We start from the raw sequence: 19,711 nt of genomic DNA on the forward strand, positions 1-19,711 counted from the left end.
CACACACACACACAGTCCTATGTCTCCAAAAATACCCCACACTGCATGACGCAAAGCCTGTCTGGGGGTTCTGATGTGAGCCGTCTCCCGCTCCGACGCATGGATACAGGGACCGGCTCAAAATGGAGGCCGGGTCACATCGCTAACAGGATTAGAGGAGGGCACCCTCTCAAAGGGGGGGGACATGAAAGCAGACTCAAGGAATAGACACTCTGGTCTCGGGGGGGGTGTACCTAAATGTACGCAATTTGGCGTCAAAGTTGGGTCAAATTTGACCGCCTGTGAGAATGTCAGATCTGTGGGTATGAGGTGTAAATGATTGTGTGTCACAAAGCACATTAAAACTGGTGTCTCCCCTGACAGGAGGAAACCAGCCAGCAGGAGGGTACCCCAAAACATTCTGGGCAGAGGAATCAAACCGACAACCCAACCCAAAACTGCTCTACCGTCTTCCCCGACTCGGACCTATCAAACTAGGTGAAGGTAAAATGCTAGAATGTGTCCACAGTTCTGTCAGGATTGACAATTTGAACAACTAAACCATCAAGGCTAATAGACTAGGAATGAATTAGATGGAAATTCTGCCTCATTATTCCTGGTACAATACACTGAACCGGGGAGTTAGTCAAATATGCTGGCCCGCCTCCCTTATCATTTTAATTAAAAAGATTGTCCTGAGAACAAGGAGCAAGCAATTATCCGCTGCAATTAAGTCAGCTTTTAATTCAGCGACACTACCCAATATGTGTTTTAGACCCACACACACAGAACACACACAACAAACAACACACTTCTGGCGGTGGAAGTGTGGTCGCTGACTGGTTCATGACTAAATGTGGTCGTTAAGTCCTCATCCTGCCACCCTGCGTTTCCCCTGATCTCCAGGGATTTGTGGTAGAAAGGATTTTTGTCGAGACATTTAGAAATGTTGTGTAGAAACGTCCAACAATTCGCTCTAAAGAGAAGGACGCAGGAGGAGTAATGCTGCCTGAATCTGTCTCCAGGACCCGACCAATCAGGGGGCATTCACACGGAGGCCGGCCTTCAATCAGAGTCAAATGGGATTGTGATTGGCTGAGTCGTAGCCAATAGGCAGAGGTGTCTCCAACGGGCTCTGACACTGCGTCAATTGGTTCCAAATCAGTTGGATTGAGTTTCCTGCTGGGGTTGCCAGACAACCTTTTATAAAAAAAAAAAAATTGAAGAGTGTTCTAATAAAACCAACATCTACAGATAAATGTTGGTCTAGTCCCTCAAATATTAAATGACTTAGTCTTTGCCTCGCCAATGAATAGTCATGTGTTTTACTTTGAATTATATTGATGACTTGTATACCCTGTGTAGAACCAGATAGTCCTTAGAAACCTCCAGAAAAATACACAAACGCGGCAGACATTAAGGTCATAGAGCAGCCTTTTGAAGAGTATCAAACGGCCATTGATGAAGTGATTGATGAATTGATTGAACACATTTCTTACACAATGTGCAACATACAGCACTTCATAATCAGTGTTGCTTTGGGGTTCGCTTTCATTCACAGAAGCATGGCTGAGTCACTGCACAGGGCTTGTCCATCAGAATGCCTCATGGGATGTCTAATTTCTGATACCGGCCATATTGAGACTCCCTTCCTTCAAGAAGGATGCATCACTGTAAAAATCCTAAATCAACGCAACAAATCTGCAACGAAAACTTTGTTTTGCCAAGTCTGCCCTGAGAAACGAGCTGGCATTTCCAAACACAACAACGTCTCCTCATAACGACCGATAACTTCACCATTCATTGGAAAACAACGACAGGGACTACTGGTGCTGGTGGGAGGGGTATACCCTTCTTCCGCCGGATGTAGCGGGACCGCCACCGGTGACGCAGCAGTCCTCCGCTGGTCGGGGATCAGCAGGAGGTCGTTCCATCCTCTGCCTTGCAATATCCTCTCTCCTCCTTTCCCTCCCCCCCTCAACCTCTCCCCCTCTCTCCTCCCGTCATACTATTGCTGCCTCATATCCTCTCCTGTCCACTAGCTTTTTTATTTTATCTCTCTCTCGACCCCTCCCTCTTCCTCCCTCTCTCTCTGTTAATTGATCTGTGAGAGTCGCTGGGAAACGTATTCAATACACTATGTAACACTAAACCAGATCTGTCCAGCTGTCCTCTCTCGCTCACTCTCTCTTTCTCTTTTTCTCCCCTTCACACACACCGCGCACACACACAATTCTATAAACACAAACTGCAATCTGTTCTTTAGCTCTGTGTGGGTGGTGTGTGTGTGTGTGTGTGTGTGTGTGTGTGTGTGTGTGTGTGTGTGTGTGTGTGTGTGTGTGTGTGTGTGTGTGTGGGCGTGTGTGTGCGCGTGTGTGTGCGTGTGTGTGTGTTCAATTGTTTTCACCGGACCTCAAAATGAAGAACCTGTTCTTTATCGATTTTTTCTCATATGCACGGAACACACAAACAAACACACACACACACACACACACACACACACACACACACACACACACACACACACACACACACACACACACACACATCCAGGACAGATTGTCTTCATTGGACTGAACATCATGTGCCTTGAGGGTGCCTAGAGTGTGCTCACACGTGCGCTTTTGGCGCTTGTGGTTGTGAGTCTCACAAGACGATACACAAGTGTTTAATTGTTTCACAGGATTCAGGAGCTCATCAAAGGACCAGCCACACATACACACACACACACACACACACACACACACACACACACACAGATTGTGTTCACAGGAGTGTGTTCATGTCAGTTGATCACATAGGCCGTCTCTTGGAAGCACTTATTACAAAACACACGCTCCAAACTCCAACATTGTCCTTCACCGAATAATCATCCCGAAATAAATGCCTTATTAATGCGCGCGGTAGCGACTGACCCCAGGGCGTGTTTTTAGCGCGATGCGCAGGCAGCAGTGACTCATCTCCCTTCCAGCACCTGAATCGCTGCGCATAAAGAGAGTACGGTGTGTGTTTCTATGTGCTAGACTAAACGAGAAGCCACCACGTCCCAAACACGCACTGCAATAACGATCGTTCGATTGTTAGATGTAATCTAATAGCGGCCATTATTCATCCAAACCACGATTTATTATTGCATATTGCTGCGATTAAACGGTTTGATGTTATGCCGACGTAGTACACTTTGACTTGTCCAGGGGCTCAGTCGTTTATCCTGTACACGCGTCTTTCTGTCTTCAGTGTGCTGGCGGCTAAATGATGGATCGTTGTATTCTGCGTCATATGGACACGCCTTCCATCTTCACTTTTGCTTTGTCCTGATCAAAGTGAGTGTTGTAGATAAAAAGCTGACGAATCTATTGTGAAGTTGCGAATAGCATTCCTGCATTTTTCGGGGGAACATTTTTATCTATGTATAATTGGGAAGCAGCCAGAATGAGGCAAACATTGAGGCAAGCTGGCACATTGCTAATAAAACTGGGTGTTCAATGTTGTTTTACAGGTTATTTTCTCGGGTCCAGAAGTTTGACAATGCTATAGCCGAACCGAGTTGTGGTTCCACCTGTTAGGTGGTTTCCAGAAGAGCCCAATTCCATGTGGCACACCACTACAGGTCCCCCAGCCATCCCTGATTGGTCGAAATAAAAGTGAACTGAAAGTAAATGAAGTGACCCAGTCACCCAGGTTTGAATTTATCTGCCATGAGACTGTAAATGTTATTCTAGACTTTGGACGTTAATCTAAAGGACTAGATGTTAATCTAAGGTCAATGTGTGAGACTACATCGTGAAATGTTATGCTTGAGCTATGTTGTAAAGCTTTCAGTGTTACTTTCAGTGGCAAACCTTGCCTTTGCAAGATAACGATATTACATTCACAATCAGGAGTTCGCTTATTTTGAGGTTGAGGAAAGAAATGCTAGCAATGTATTTCTGTGGCAACCCCCAAAAATAATATCTGATATATATTGAATACAATCTCTCATTCTTGCACGGTGGCTCCATCACTGAGACAACAGACCCGGGGCAAAGTTTAACCTACTTCTCCCTATCTCTTGTCTGCTTCTGCCGCACAACTCCAACTTCTGAAGTGAGTCTCCTCTTGAGAGAGAGCCTTTAAAACCGCAGCGCTGCGTTGCACGCGCCTCGCGAAACCAGTCTCAGCGCCTTGTGACTCTCTGGTACAATAACACCTTTATGCAAATGAACTATTTTTACAAGAGAGGAACATTTCAACACATGGCACACTGTGGGAAGACGGCATTATGATTTCAGACCTTCTTTCCCTTGCACAATCTGGATTCAAAGTCACAAAATTAAAATTGGGAAATAATTGTGGCTAATTGACAGAAAATCAGGAATTTAGGATGTGAGGGAGGTATTGTGTGACCTATTTTCCCTGCATTGCTTCGATTCAAAATGACAGCTAGTTCTCAAGACACCAACTTCAGATGAAGAATCCAGGGGCTTGCCCATCCAGAGTTAGTTAGTTAGTTAGTTAGTTAGTTAGTTGAGTGAATAAATTAATAATGGTTTGATTGTTTGCTAATTTGTTAGTCTGCAATACATTAATTAGTAACAGTGAGTCAACAAGTAAGAGTAAGTGAGTGGGGGGGAAAGTAGGTAAGTGCGTAAGTATGTCAGCATGCAACACCATGCATCAGTGAATAAACAGATCAACAAATAAATGGTGTTTTAAGAGTCTAGAGAGTCCAGTCTGGAGACCTGCTCCATCACATGGTCTGGGTGCTGGGGGCCCGCCCCTTCAAACCACTGAAGAGAACATCACAGAAACGAAGAGGTACTTCTAGTTCCACCCCCCATCCCGTGTGTGTGTGTGTGTGTGTGTGTGTGTGTGTGTGTGTGTGTGTGTGTGTGTGTGTGTGTGTTTGTGCCTGTGTGTGTGATCCGTGGCTATAGCTGTTGGCAGGAACAGGGACAGCATCCCCAAGATAGAGCAAAAAGTCTTGTGATTGGCCTGCTGCAAACACACACACATACAAGTACACACAAGTGCACACACACACACACACACACACAGACACACACAAGGGTACACACACACACACACTCTCTCTTTCACAAACACACACACTCTCTCTCTCACTCTCTCTCTTTCTCTCTCTCTCTCTTCTCTCTCTCTCACGCACACACACACACACACACACACACACACACACACACACGATCGACCTCACCCAAGGCTGCAACACATTTGTGGAGATATCATATTTGCTCTTCTTCGAGGACATCTGATACCACGGCCCGACTATAAAACCAACAGCCCACTATGACGAAGCACACCGGCCAACATCCTGGCCTCCATGGGCCGGCCATGACTAGGCTGGTTGCTGCCGCACTTAAAACCCTGCACCCATCTCAGTACTTTTCCGTTGCATGACCGGGCATGGTAGGATGCTCCATCAAAGGGAGAGATAGGGGGGCCATTACGCAAGGAAATATCCCAGACAGACAGTCGTTAAGCGACGTGCAACAGCAGCCCCATAGGGGAAGCCTAATTATCCTACCGAGTGCCATGCAGTCTTCTTTTTCCCTCTGATGGGAAAAGAACAAAAGATGGAAAACCCACAGGGCAATGACATGGCAGAATGCCGGGCAAAGACACATAAGGAGAGAAAGAAAGAAAGATAGAAAGAAAGAAACACAGAATTTAAAAACGAAAGAGAGACAGGAAGAAAAAATTAAATAATGAAAGACAGAAAGACAGAGCTCTTAAAACTCCCGGCTACTTAAATGCCGAACTGCTGATCAATCATTTTGTAGCCAGTGCGCGGCCTTGTTAGCCTAGCAGTAGCCTAGCGTTAGCCTCCCAGCCACAGCGGAGGATGCGTGAGCGAGGGGGGGGGCTCAGCTAAGGGCTGCAGCCCAAGGGGAGGGCATCGTGGCTGGGAAGGAGCGCTGCACTGACGGCCCCGTCTCCTGGAGAGACCGGGGGGGGGGGGGGGGGGTTCAGCTGGGAGCGTGACACACACACACACACACACACACACAGGCCCGGCAGTGATGAGGAAAGGACCAGAGGACGGACACATCCACCTTGCATAAACCAAATACACACACACCATGACACACGGAGAGACAGACAGACAGACACATGGCCTCCCTTGTGGATATTGGGCAACTCCCCTGCATTTTATAATGTGATCACTACAGCAAAATATTGAAAAACCTGTACTAAGCTCCTACTGGGCTGTGTGTGTGTGTGTGTGTGTGTGTGTGTGTGTGTGTGTGTGTGTGTGTGTGTGCGCTCGAAATGAGAAACTGCTTGCTCGGCAGTTCCATTATTGTAATGTCATAAATGCATAAATAAGTTATCAACCACTTCCAACGGGTCGGCCTGTCGATGCAGCCAATGGCTGGCCACCATAGTATTTTATTTTGCAACAAGGGTGGGTTGTGTTTCACACTCACTATATTTCCAAGGAAGCTAAGCTAATGAAGCCATTAAGCTACACAGCCTTGGGGATGATGGCTGACAAGGCATAATTTATCAAACTCAGACCCACAGAAATACATGTTAGCCAACGCAATGCGTTGTTTACCCCGTGACCTTTCAGACCAAATTTTTTAAATCCAGAGTCAATATACTTGCCTGATGATGTTTGATTACCAAACGGTACTATCTTGACGTTTGTTTTGTGTGTGCGTGTGCGTGCGTGCGTGCGTGCGTGCGTGCGTGTGTGTCACACTCCTAGTATCCGAACAGTGTGTTCGGCTACGAGTACTCAGACCTACAATAAAACATCGCCAATATCCTAATATCTAATTAATGATCGGTTGGCATCACCGTGCCCGCTGCTCTTTCATTGGCTGGTGAAAGCATTGGGCGTCACGTCGTTGGTTCACGGAGACAACGGGTACACGTCAACCCGGTTGACGTAATGAATCATCAAATTGATCTAAAATGCAATTCACACCATTGATAATGGCTGGAGGTAGTTTTCCTCTCTGCTTCTCTCTTCTGTTACTCGTCCGCCACCGACTCCTCCTCTTCCTCCTCATGATAATCAGAACAGACTGACACATCTTTTTTTCAATTAGTCGGCAAATCGTGTATTGATAAAAAAAAAATACATCCGTCCCCCTTGTAAGAACAAAATAAGAACAAAAGACAATGCGGTTCTCTCTCCCTCTCTCTCTTTCTCCCCCGCCCCCCCTCTCGGGAGCCTGGGTGGAAAAGTGTGCCTACATTTGGCCTACATACTGCATCCCATCCCCGCTGTGGAGGACACCCTTGTGGGGCCCGTGCCGCAGCAGAAGCAGCAGCATCCACCCTCCACCGTCCCTCCACTAGCACCCTGCTTCACCCCGGCCCGCTCTGCTGCAGTCAGGCGGAGGGGTGAGGCGGAGGGGTGAGGCGGAGGGGGGAGGCGGAGGGGGGAGGCTGGGGATCGCTACGTGGGTTTGGGGGAGTAAGGAGAGGATGGAGATTAGGTGTTAGGTTAGAGATGGCTGAGTTTATGCATTAGGTTAGGTTTAGGAGTTAGGTTAGAGATAGTTGAGTTTATGCATTAGGTTAGGTTTAGGAGTTAGGTTAGAGATAGTTGAGTTTATGCATTAGGTTAGGTTTAGGAGTTAGGTTAGAGATAGTTGAGTTTATGCATTAGGTTAGGTTTAGGAGTTAGGTTAGAGATAGTCGAGTTTATGCATTAGGTTAGGTTTAGGAGTTAGGTTAGAGATAGTTGAGTTAATGCATTAGGTTAGGTTTAGGAGTTAGGTTAGAGATAGTTGAGTTTATGCATTAGGTTAGGTTTAGGAGTTAGGTTAGAGATAGTTGAGTTTATGCATTAGGTTAGGTATAGGAGTTAGGTTAGAGATAGTTGAGTTTATGCATTAGGTTAGGTTTAGGAGTTAGGTTAGAGATAGTTGAGTTTATGCATTAGGTTAGGTTTAGGAGTTAGGTTAGAGATAGTCGAGTTTATGCATTAGGTTAGGTTTAGGAGTTAGGTTAGAGATAGTTGAGTTAATGCATTAGGTTAGGTTTAGGAGTTAGGTTAGAGATAGTTGAGTTTATGCATTAGGTTAGGTTTAGGAGTTAGGTTAGAGATAGTTGAGTTTATGCATTAGGTTAGGTTTAGGAGTTAGGTTAGAGATAGTTGAGTTTATGCATTAGGTTAGGTTTATGTGTTAGGTTAGAGATGGCTGAGTTTATGCATTAGGTTAGGTTTATGTGTTAGGTTAGAGATGGCTGAGTTTATGCATTAGGTTAGGTTTAGGTGGTAGGTTAGAGATAGTTGCTTGCATGTGTAGGTTAGAGGGGATGACGTTGAGGTATTAGGATAAAGATGGGTAAATGTAGTAATTAGGATAGAGATGGTTAAGTTTAGATATTAGGATAGAGATGGTCAAGTTTAATTATTAGGTTTAAAGTGGTTATGTTAAGGGTATTAAGTTACAGGTTAGGACGAGGTAGGTAGGTAGGTAAGTTTAGGTTATTAGCAGAGGATAGGATAAGGATAGAGATTGTTAAGTTTTAATATTAGGCTAGAGGTGGTTAGGTTGAGGTATATTACGTTAGTTATAGGTGAAGTCAATGTAGATAAGAGGTGGTTAAGTTTAGGTATTAGGTTAGAGGTGGTTGATTCCAGGTAGGTTAGAGGTGGTGAAGTTTACATATTAGGGTAGAAACCTTCTAGAAGGTTCGGAAACCATGACAACTTCATGCCTGCATTTCATTTTCCCACGAAGGTCACGTTTAGATATTTATTTCCATTGTGTCGTCATGGTTTCCCCAAAGATTGTAGAATGTTTACCAGCCCAACTAACCGACGGGTGTCCTCTGGGCGGGATGAAGGCGTCGATACAGCGTATGTCTATCGTGATATGTGTTTCTGTAAGTCTGTTGAAGATAGATGCTGAAGAACAACTAGATTGGAACGGGAAAATACGTTTTTAACCCACTATTCGCTTAAATGATTGGAACGGTCCACTTAAATGAAGATATGGTTTCAGGCATCATTCCTCCATTGCTCTTTGATTTGGGATTTCAGTTTTTTGAAGGACAATAAACCCCAGCACCTGATGACCAAACCCACAGAATGGCATGATGATGTAACAGGAGGCCAATGCCACAGCGCACTCTTAACGAGGCAAATAGGAAGTCAACCGGAAGATAGATGATGACCTGACCATGCACACACACACACATACAGATATACAGACACACACACCCAGACGTACACACACACACTCAGACACAAACACACAAACACACACACACTCAGACACAAACACACAGACACTCGGACACAAACACACACACACGCACACACACACATACAGATATACAGCCACACACACTCAGACGTACACACACACTCAGACACAAACACACAAACACACACACACTCAGGCACAAACAAACAGACACTCGGACACAAACACACACACACGCGCACACACACACATATTCAGATGTAAACACACTGACACACACAGTGTATATCAAACGGCACTCAATATGCAGGGTGTATAATAGCGTCTTTTGTGAAAGCGCTAAAGTCATTTCCTCGAGGAGGGTTAATGGACACCCTGGGCCCGGCAGGGGGGGTCACCTCATAAAGAGGGCCGGAGAGGCATATGGGGGGGCTGTATATTCTCCTACACACACACACTCACAGAAAAAAAGTATAGACCTGTAAAATGGCGGAGGTACGGACCATGTGCACATGTGCCTGTGTGTGTGTGTGTGTGCGTGCGTGCGTGCGTGCGTGCGTGCGTGCGTGCGTACACATACTTTTTTAAGAGTAAATTTAAAGAACACAGACTGATAGAAATAAAGAGAGAGAGAGAAAGGTGAGAAGCAGAGATTGAAATAAAGATTATGATGTGTTTGATGTGGGAGCAGGTGCTAGAGAGAGAGGGAGGAGAGAGGGGGGGAGAGAAAGAGAGAGAGAGAGAGAGACAGAAAGAGAAAGAGAGAGAGAGAAAGAGAAAGAGATTTGGACTTGTTTACCACCAGTAACAAAGACCTACATGCTTTGACAAGCAAGTTGGATGGGATTAAATTCTACAATTTGACACACCTCTGCAACAGATATGGATATGTTTGATATGTACCCAGTGTCAACCAACATGTTCTTTGGGTTGTTGTATTTTAGCTTGTTTATTCAAAGAGATTATTACGATTTATTAATAAATTTCCTGGTATAAACCTACTGTAAATAATTTAAAATATCTGTGTTGACTAAAATGTCTTTCCTTTTGAAAGAGGATAGTCATCATGTCTTGGTGGAAGGTCAGATGAGATCCACCAACATGGATAATTGCTGGTAAACGGACACTAAATCACACTGGAAAATGACTCAGACACAGACACTCTTCGACTAAGAGTGTACTCGAGTCTCCTGAACCAATCAGCAGGCCAGCTTCTGTTGCGGCCCACGGCAGCACCCTGATCGACCAATTAGCATGCAGTCTCAAACAAACATGGCCGTCGCGTTCAGAGCAAACACAGATTTGTGCGTGAACCCTGAACCATGAACCATGAACCTGTGTTGTGTGTGTGACAGGCCCTGAGACTGCCTGTGTATCAGGGCCTTGTCTAGAGCAGGGGTCCCCCAAATCTGTTTCCTAACATACCCCATTGAAGGCATTCCCCAGCCTAGAACCACTTTCTCCAGCACGAAACATTTAGGGGGAGGGCAATAAGATAACAATGGTCCCAACAATTGTGACGTCCGCACCAGAAGTCGGAACAAACTTCGGGGGTTCACGACATTGCTGGCTAGGGGGAAAGAGGGGGGAGGGGGTCACAGTTTGTGCACCCAAACCCATTTCACCTTAGCGCTTCCTGCCTTACCTCTCCCTCCCTTTCAGATCCCTCGTGTTCCCATCTTCCTTCTACAAATTTCCCAAGCACTCCACCGCCCCCCCCCCCCACCTCTCACCTCCTCTTTGAGACACCCCCTGCTCAACAAACACACCACAGAGACAGTGCGGGGGGGGGGGGGGGGGGGGGGCAGGACAACAGGTATAAAGAGGGCGGAGCCTACCTTTGAGCAGGGGCAGTGGCGTGAGCTCCACCTGAGAGCTCTGGTAGCGGAACTGGGAGGAGCTGTGGGAACGTCGCTGGCGGGCCCGGCGCATGGACCGCCGTGGGAAGCCGTCCACCTTCTCCGCCGACGGCACCGAGAAGCCCGTGGTCGGCGAGGAGGGGCTGGAGGGCGGCAGCTTGGTGGTCTCCATGGTGATGGTGGAGGTGGTGGTCTTGACAGGCACTCTCCTCAAGTGGACGAGAGGTGTCTCACAGAACTAGGCTGGAGGATACGAGGGGGGCAGGCGAGGAGGGAGAGGGAGCGAGGACAGGAAGGGAAGGTCTGGGGGTCTTAGATGTCAGGCTGCGTTCCAAACGGCAGCATCCCGTTTTTTTTTTCTACACAAGATGAGACCCTGGACTCTGGGACGCGTCCAGCCTGGACGTAGCCTATATAGTGATGCTGTGGGCCTACAGGCAGCAGTGTTTATCTCGCGGAGAACAACGCCTCTGCTGTGTTGGCGTCATACACACAGGCTAGAAGTCACCGGCCTCAGCGTGGCCCAATTGATTGATATTTTGGTTTTTTTTTTGCAGTGGATAAATCGCTTACTTACGTCAAGGGACCGATCCGCCGAAATCAAGGTGTATTCAAACACCGATTTACCTCTCTCTCTCTCTCTCTCTCTCTCTCTCTCTTGCTCTCTCTCTCTCTCTCTCTCTACTCCAAACCAGAACAATCAAATCCAAGACCAGTACTGCTAATCGATTGATTGATTGGTTGACTGATCGATTGACCTCGATCCTAATCGATCTTCTTTTATCAATTAGGAATCAACGATCGGTCCTCGCACGGCGGATGACGGCGGTGACGTCATAAAAGCATCCTTCTGGGCCCAGCTTGGCTGCCGCATCACTGTTGTTCTCGCGGCTCTGCTATATCACCGACACTCTCGCTCTCTTATTTTTTCTTCCTCCTTCTTCTTCTTCGCCAATGTCCTTCCTTTTTTTGGGTTCCCCGTGGTCCTTCACCGACCACCGTCTCCCGCTGAGTCGCGTCTCCGGGCAGTAGGGCGGGGGTTCGCTTCCCGTCCTCACCAACGCGCAGACATGTGCAGGTTCCTTGTCCGTTCGCCAGCCGGAGGGGGCGATTGTCGACTCCTGCTCGGCGTGTGTTCTGTCACCCGGAGAGAAAGGAAGGAGGGGTTAAAAACAGCAGTCCTACACCACCAGCACCAGCGTCACCACTAACACCAGCAGCACCACCTCTGCTTGTTATGCAATGTGAGCCCACAACAACAGCCCGCCTCGCCGCCGGAGCCCTACGAGGTGATGAGGACGGTTTGCTCCTGTCCTTCCATCTCCGTTTCCCGTTATTATTAGGTCGTCCCGTGCAGCGCCTCGACAGAGGTGGTGGCGCAAGGAGGAGAGAGAGAGAGAGAGAGAGAGAGAGAGAGAGAGAGAGAGAGAGAGAGAGAGAGAGAGAGAGAGAGAGAGAGAGAGAGAGAGAGAGAGAGAGAGAGAGAGAGAGAGAGAGAGAGAGAGACTTCACTGCGGATGACGCTATAGGGAATTATTTATTTATTTATTAATTGTAGGCTATCTTTTATTCTCATGGCCTAGCGCTCTCTTTTTTTATCCCTCTAGCTCTTTCCAACACCGCTTTTATTTCCAGAGTGTGCTCCCCTCCTCAACCCTTGTCTCCCCCCCTCTCTTACATCTGGCGCGCGGTAATTACCTGTTTCTTATCGAGGAGGTGGCGCACGAAAATGTCCGCGTGTTTATCCCCTTAGTCTTCCTATTCCAGCTGTAGCCCTCATACACCGTGAGGAGGATGCTCAGGCTCAGCCTTTCTGCCTTCAGCTCTCTGTCTCCCCCCCCCCCCCCCCCCCACCTTACACCCCTCCCCATCCATTTCCTCTCCTCCTCCCTGACTTCACGTCACAGACCGACGTGCGCGCGCATGTGCGTGCGTACGTGTTAGCGCAGGGTTGTAGTTGACCGTGGCACGCATGCATGGTGGGAGTTGGAGGAGAGCCTATTGTTCTTTGGTAACACACACACACACACACACACACACACACACACACACACACACACACACACACACACACACACACACACACACACACACACACACACAGCTCCTTTCTATCCCACAAATAAAGTTTTTCATATTTTTACACCGCAACAACAATATTATTAAAGTATAATATTAACTCTTCACTTCAGAGTATGAGTTCATTACGCCTGTGTCAATGTACTTATTAAAGAATATTAAAACTTGCTCACCAACACAATGTGTGACCCAAACTGAACCGTTTTCTGCTGAAAGGAGTGAGTTGGGAGTTGACTTAGTGTTTAACTTAAATGGATTAAATGAACTGATTAGATACAGGTGTGATGGCTTGATTGGACTAATTTGAGGAGTCTTGTCATTTGTACTTATGGAGGGGAAATGGAAACACTTGGTTATTAAGAATATCTTTGTTGAAGTGAGTTAAAAAAATACATTTTATATAATAACTAATAATACATATATATATATATATATATATATATGTATATATATATATATATATATATATATATATATATATATATATATATATATATATATATATATATATAAATAGGTTATAAATGTGTTTGATTAATGATGTTTGTGTTCTCTGTCAGTAAGTTTAACCCATTACAGTGTCCTTCATGCCTCCATAGACCCCTTGCACAGAGGGGTCAAAGGTTACATAGGTGTCGCTCATCGCACAAGTTCTCTGAGAAATCACACATGTCGTATAGATTTGAACTTTTTTAATAGCATGAGGTGGTAATACAGTTGAGTTTGGTGGTAAAGTTTCACTCTTTTGGCGCTCCCTGCTGTAGGAGTTAAAGCATGACCTACAGATGTCAGATACAGCCACACATACATACACACATTTGACAACAGGGAGCTCTTCGTCGCCCCCATGGGGTACGTCAGTGTAACTAGCTAGCCCGTTTATGGGTCTTGCTCCTTGTATGTGCCAGGGCACAAAGTATAAGTTGACCTAATTTCCATAGTTTAGTTAACTACCCATGTCCTGGTTCATTAAAGGAGCAGAGACCGAATTAGTGTTCTTCACTATACTATTTGTATTTCCTATTTAATTTATAAAGGTGAACATTGGTATGTATATTAAAACCTAGTCATTGTTTTCACATTATCGATTGATTGCAGTGTAAATCTTACATAATAGCATCTTAAATGAGGATGTCAAAAGTACATTTCTTAAAATAACACAAAATGCAAGTAAAATATGTGGAATAACATGATCTAATTATTTTTTTTACAATAAATTAACATGAAACATAATGCATAATCATATTAATATCTGTTAAGACTACATATGGGGTTATGCTTATTAAGAGCATGCTTCCCATTTGTTTCCTACTAATACGTTTCACAAATTAGATATCACTCAGCAGAAATACATGGTTATCTTGCTTCATAAACACCCCACCACATAAAAACTTTGTTTAAATACTCGAAAAAAATCACCCAGGAATGTCTCTTCGGTGCTATCGCTGCCCTCCACCAGCCTTCTGGGAGGGGGGGGGCAGCAGCCTCAGTCTACCCCTCTCTAGTGGAGACCCCACCCTCCTGGTTCAGACGAAGCCTCAAGTTCTTGAAGACCGCCCTGTCCGCCGGCTGGAGGATGTGAGTTGTGGGTGGAGGGGAAGTAAACAACATTAACATTGTGGTTTTACACAAGAGCAAGGAATTGCATGTCGACTACATGCAGCGGCACATTTGTCTATGAACAGCATTCCCCTGTCCAAAGACATCTCTGAGGTGATCCAACTTTTGGCTGAAACTTTGTGACATGGCTTGGTTGGTGCCCCGGAACACCAGTGAACCCCGGAGCGATTTGCCATTTAATAAAAGGAGAAGTGGCCCTTAATCTCCTGCAGCAGTGTTGTTGTTCTCCTACCCTCTCATTGGCGGTTATCTCTAAGCAGGGGATCCGACTTCCTCCACCACTCTTGTGGAGAGAGTGGTGGATGCCTGTCTCATCATCGCAGGTCCAAATGTGTCCAAGGACTTACTGGATCCAGTGCTCATTAATCATTTCTGTGTACAAAGTCAACCCCTTTTGGACAGCAAGAGGGTTGAAGAAGGCTGACCGATGATTGGTATCAGGGGTAGCAGAGAGTGCTGTGGCTTCCGCATGTTTCTCCTCAGGAAGGGGCTGGAACCAGTAGTTTTCAAGGCCTCTGGTTCCCTCGGAATTTGGGCAGCAAGATTTTGGCTTTGAGACCTGCTCGCAAAGACTCTCTTACTCAAACCCTTGCATTGTTCTGCTAGCTGGGTGTCTTCCTCTTGGGGTTGCAGGGATGGACTCCCAGTAATGTACTGGTAGACCTCGACAACTCAATTCACATGCCTCTGCAGAGTGGACTTAGGCACCGGTCCTGGCTATGAGCACTCATTTGGAAAGGTTTCCAACCTCAACTATCTCTCTGTACTCTTCAATGGATCCCTTCATCATTTTCTCTTTTCACTTGTAGGCTCACGATTCTTAACGAGCCGAGGTGGTGCTGGTGCCGGTGGTGGTGGTGGTTGTGGTGGTGGAGGATGGCTGTTTTAACCCCTCCTACTGTTTCGTTCTTTCCCTTTCCTCTCCCTCTTACTGTCTCCCTGACTCTCTTACTGTAACCTTGATGCCAATCTAGTCTGCAATGGATTAGTTAGGTTTGTACTGAGTGGATCAAGAGGTCAAGGCTAAACTACGTGCTTAGTTAGTCTTTGTTAGTGGCGCCATCTTTCCATATGGTGTGCAAAAAGGGAAGAAGTTAATACAGGGCAATTCATCCTCATGAACCAATGACACTGAATTCGACAGTTCTTCTTTCCTCATTTGTTTGTACAGCTGCACTTTTCTAAGTAAAATCTGAACGGCAACGAGTCAGCAGTCCTGATACCAATCATCGGTCTGCAGGAGTTGCGAAAGAGAGGTATCGCCGGACAAATCCCACAACGTCGGCATGAGTTCAGAGAAGGGGGGTACGGGGGAGTAGGTGCCCACTGAGACGCTAGGCAGGAGGACGTCAAGGTGGTCCAGGATGTCTGGAGGAAGTAGCAAATTCCCAGGCGCTAAGCCGCTGTACGGACCGGGGCCGGATGACGTCGTGGGGAAGACGGCGCCAGGGGAATCCATTTGATACCCATGGACTGAGCTGGACCCGGGATACCCGTGGATGGGATGCCCGAGATAGGGGTAAAACGGGGCCGGTCCGCCCTGGCCCTGGGAGAGGGGGTGCAGGACAGCACCGAGGGGGGGCAGGACAGCATCATCGGCGACGGCTGACGTCGCCGATGACGACGTCAGCCGTCGCTCGGATCGGAAGTGGAGGTTGGGACAAGGAGCAGGGTGTGGAGGTGTGAAGGAGGCAGGCCTCACCCTGGATGAAGCCAGAGGAGGAAGGGGATGGCTGTTCAAGAGGTGGATCATGGAGGAGGAGGAGGAGGAGGAGGAGGAGAAGGAGGAGGAGGAGGAGGAGGATGAGGAGTCGCCGAGTTGGCCCGGATCCGAAAGCAACGAGGTGGTCAGAACCGGAGTGGAGAGGGCGAAGGCGGAGGCAGTAGCAGGGTCGCCCGGGCCCGAGGTAGCTAGACGGTGGCTGGGTGCACCGAAGGAAGGCAGGGGGGGGTGGGCGGGCTGGGAGGACGCCGGGCCCCAGTGTGAGCACGGCATCACATCAGAGACTCGGGGTCGGTCGGGAGAGTCGGACGCACCTGACCGGTCGGAGCCGGCGGGCGAACAGGGGGTCTCAGACAGGGGGGAGCTACCCTGCTGGAGGGTTGCTGCGGTTATCGAGGTGGGGGTGTGGGTGGGGGTGGAGGTGGAGGCGGAGGCGGAGGCCAAGGGGACCATGGATGCCTTGGAGCGACCGGCCGCCAGCAGCGTGCAGGAGGGCTCGTGGCGCTCCAGGACCACAGTGTAGCGCTTGACCTCGGCCCGCAGGGCGGCGATCTCCTTCTCCAGCGTCGTGTTTGACCGCTCCAGATACTGATGCTCCTGATTGGTGGAGAGAGGGGAAATAGAGTCAGGGGGGGCGGGGTCAAAGGAACGGGAAAAATATATCTATCTATCTCAATTTACTTTATTTGAATCCCTTTTTAATTCTTATAACTTTAAGTGCAATGCACTACTGTTTTGACCCACACATTTGTGGGATTAATATTGTTCTCCTTAACTTTTATGTCTATCTTTATTGCCCCCTTAAGCCTTCCAAAATACCATGAAAAACCTGTCAAGAGATATGAGCAATGTACCAGAGCTGTACCAAAGTCATTGCCGCATTATAGCACGAACCTGACTAATAAAGTCTTAAAACCAGCATTACAAAACACACAAAAGCTTAAAGCAAAGACATTCGCTATGGTGCGAATGATCAAAAGTTTAAGGAGGTTTTGAAACCAAAGCTTAAATGCTCACACACACACACACACACACACACACACACACACACACACACGCACACACACACACACAAACATGAGTGAAAAGTGAAAGCAGAACCCAATTGACAAAGTGCTGCTGTCTGGCTTGAGGGACTGGCACTTTCGCTTTAAACCGTCCAATCCACCTTCTAATGGTCCACCATTTGAATCTCTCCCACTATTTCTCCACACAACTGCACCTCACTAAAACACAAACGTAAAGCTGGAGTAGTGTACTTATAAACTTATAGAGTCATGGATGTACGCATCCAACTCATGTTCACACCGAAATCGTTCTCAAAATCTGTTCAGTCTGTTGTGTTATTACAGAACTTTCCTAATATTCTAGAATCTTCCAAAATCATGCCTAGAAATGTGGATATGGGAGAGGGATAGGGAGAGGGAGAGAGAGGAAGTGAGTGTTGATGTGTGTGTGTGTGTGTGTGTGTGTGTGTGTGTGTGTGTGTGTGTGTGTGTGTGTGTGTGTGTGTGTGTGTGTGTGAGCATACCAGTGGCCCAGCCTCCTGCCTTCTCCTAAGGCAAAGCTTTTACAAGAAATGGCTGCAAGAGTACAGTGTGATTACATAACGCGCGAGCAAACACAGGCATATCCGCGAGATCACACATACCCACATACACTCACCCACAAACACACACACACACATAGACACATTCACACACACACACACACACACACTGCTGGGACAGAAAGTCACACACACAAAAATGAGTCACATGGTCAATGGAATCCAAAGGTGAAAGAGAAAGAGGACACTGAGGGGACTGGTTATATTAAGGATACAAGCACCATTGAGGGATTTAGGTATTTGCGTTATTTTTAGCCACTTCCACACCATTGATAAGTACCATCCGCGGTCTCACCTTGTGGAGCTCGTCTGCCTTCGCCGTTTGCTTCTTCCTGCTCTTCCGGGCCGCGTCGCGGTTCTTACCCTTTCTCTGACCCCCCCTAGCCCCACATCTCCTGGGGACGGCTGGGGCGGCGTCCCCCTGACGCTGTACGGAGGAGAGTGTCACAACCCAGCAGAACCCTTGATCCAGTCCATTGTTTAGTTAGCGGCGCAGCTTCTACCATATATATATATATATACAATAAATGTAATATAGCAGGTTTGGTTCTGCAAAATGCAGAGCCAAATGTAGCACTGTGTCCACAGGATAAACATAAGCCATCCGATGCAGGTATAGAAACACATGATGGATAAAGATCCAGTTTATAGTCTTCGTTCTACTGCAGTTCCACATCTATAAAGGCTCAATGTGTAAACTGTTGGGTAGATGAATTAATTAATTAATGAATATGTGTGAATGTATGACTTTATGTGAATATATGTTCTTGCCTATGCAGCATAAATGGATAGATGGATGGGAGGATTTCTTTAATTTTGTTTTACCTTTTTTTAACCAGGCAGGTCATGAAGAACACATGTTATTTACTGTGGCGGCCTTGATGGACAGACTGACGGTCGGAGAAAGAAGGATGAACAGACAGATGGAACAGTGAATGAATAAGAAGAAGGAGGAGGAGGCGAAGAAGAAGAAGAAGAAGAAGAAGAAGAAGAAGAAGAAGAAGAAGAAGAAGAAGAAGAAGAAGAACATAGATAATATTATTATGAAGGTTTATTACTCACCAGGCCGGAGTTTGAACTGTCCAAATCTTCACCTGACGTGAAGCCAGAGCTGCTAGATTTGGCATCCATGAATAAGGGAGGCATGTCTACAGGACTACAACAGAAAAACCTTGGACTCTGTAGAGAATCCACTCAGGCGGTCTGAACATCACCAGACAACTATGCACAATAAAGTTTAAAAAAAGAATAATCTTTTTTTCAAAGCCCTCAGCCAAAATAGAAAAAAGTACCAACTTCGACAAACTTTTCTGTACACTCATCCTTGCTGTCAAAGACGCATTTGCTTCCTGTTGGTGATCATACAAGAGCATTCAAGAGCTGCATGCAGCCGAAGAGGCAATCCACACAATGCGCGCCTGTAGATATTAATGGCTTTTTTACGCAACCTATGTCCTCCATTCCTCCCACCCCCGGTGATGATGAAATACTTCTTTCGCTTTCACTTTCCTATAAACCTTTAGGTTTCATGGCTACGATGTAAAGCAATTGTGGGGGCATGGATTTTTTCTCCTGCTGGGGGAATTACTATAATTATCATAAATGATCTTGACAACAAATTTTGTTTAATTCTCGTTAAAACCGTTTACAGGACGACAGTTAAAGATTG

The 19,711-nt window shown here is 46.7% G+C and overlaps 1 protein-coding gene across 1 annotated transcript; it reads right to left on the reverse strand.

Annotated features, from left to right (window-relative positions):
- Positions 1-13,784: 13,784 nt before the first annotated feature.
- On the reverse strand, positions 13,785-19,503 carry batf2 (basic leucine zipper ATF-like transcription factor 2). Its single transcript, XM_079758360.1, has 3 exons — positions 19,105-19,503; positions 18,338-18,469; positions 13,785-17,030 (listed from the first exon to the last, which is right to left on the reverse strand). Exons 1-3 carry the CDS (start codon positions 19,186-19,188, stop codon positions 15,918-15,920), a joined length of 1,329 nt encoding a protein of 442 aa, XP_079614486.1. The 5' UTR covers positions 19,189-19,503; the 3' UTR covers positions 13,785-15,917.
- Positions 19,504-19,711: the final 208 nt, after the last annotated feature.

This window comes from Pollachius pollachius (genome assembly GCF_949987615.1).
Source record: "Pollachius pollachius genome assembly, chromosome: 20".
Classification (NCBI taxonomy): Eukaryota; Metazoa; Chordata; class Actinopteri; order Gadiformes; family Gadidae; genus Pollachius; species Pollachius pollachius.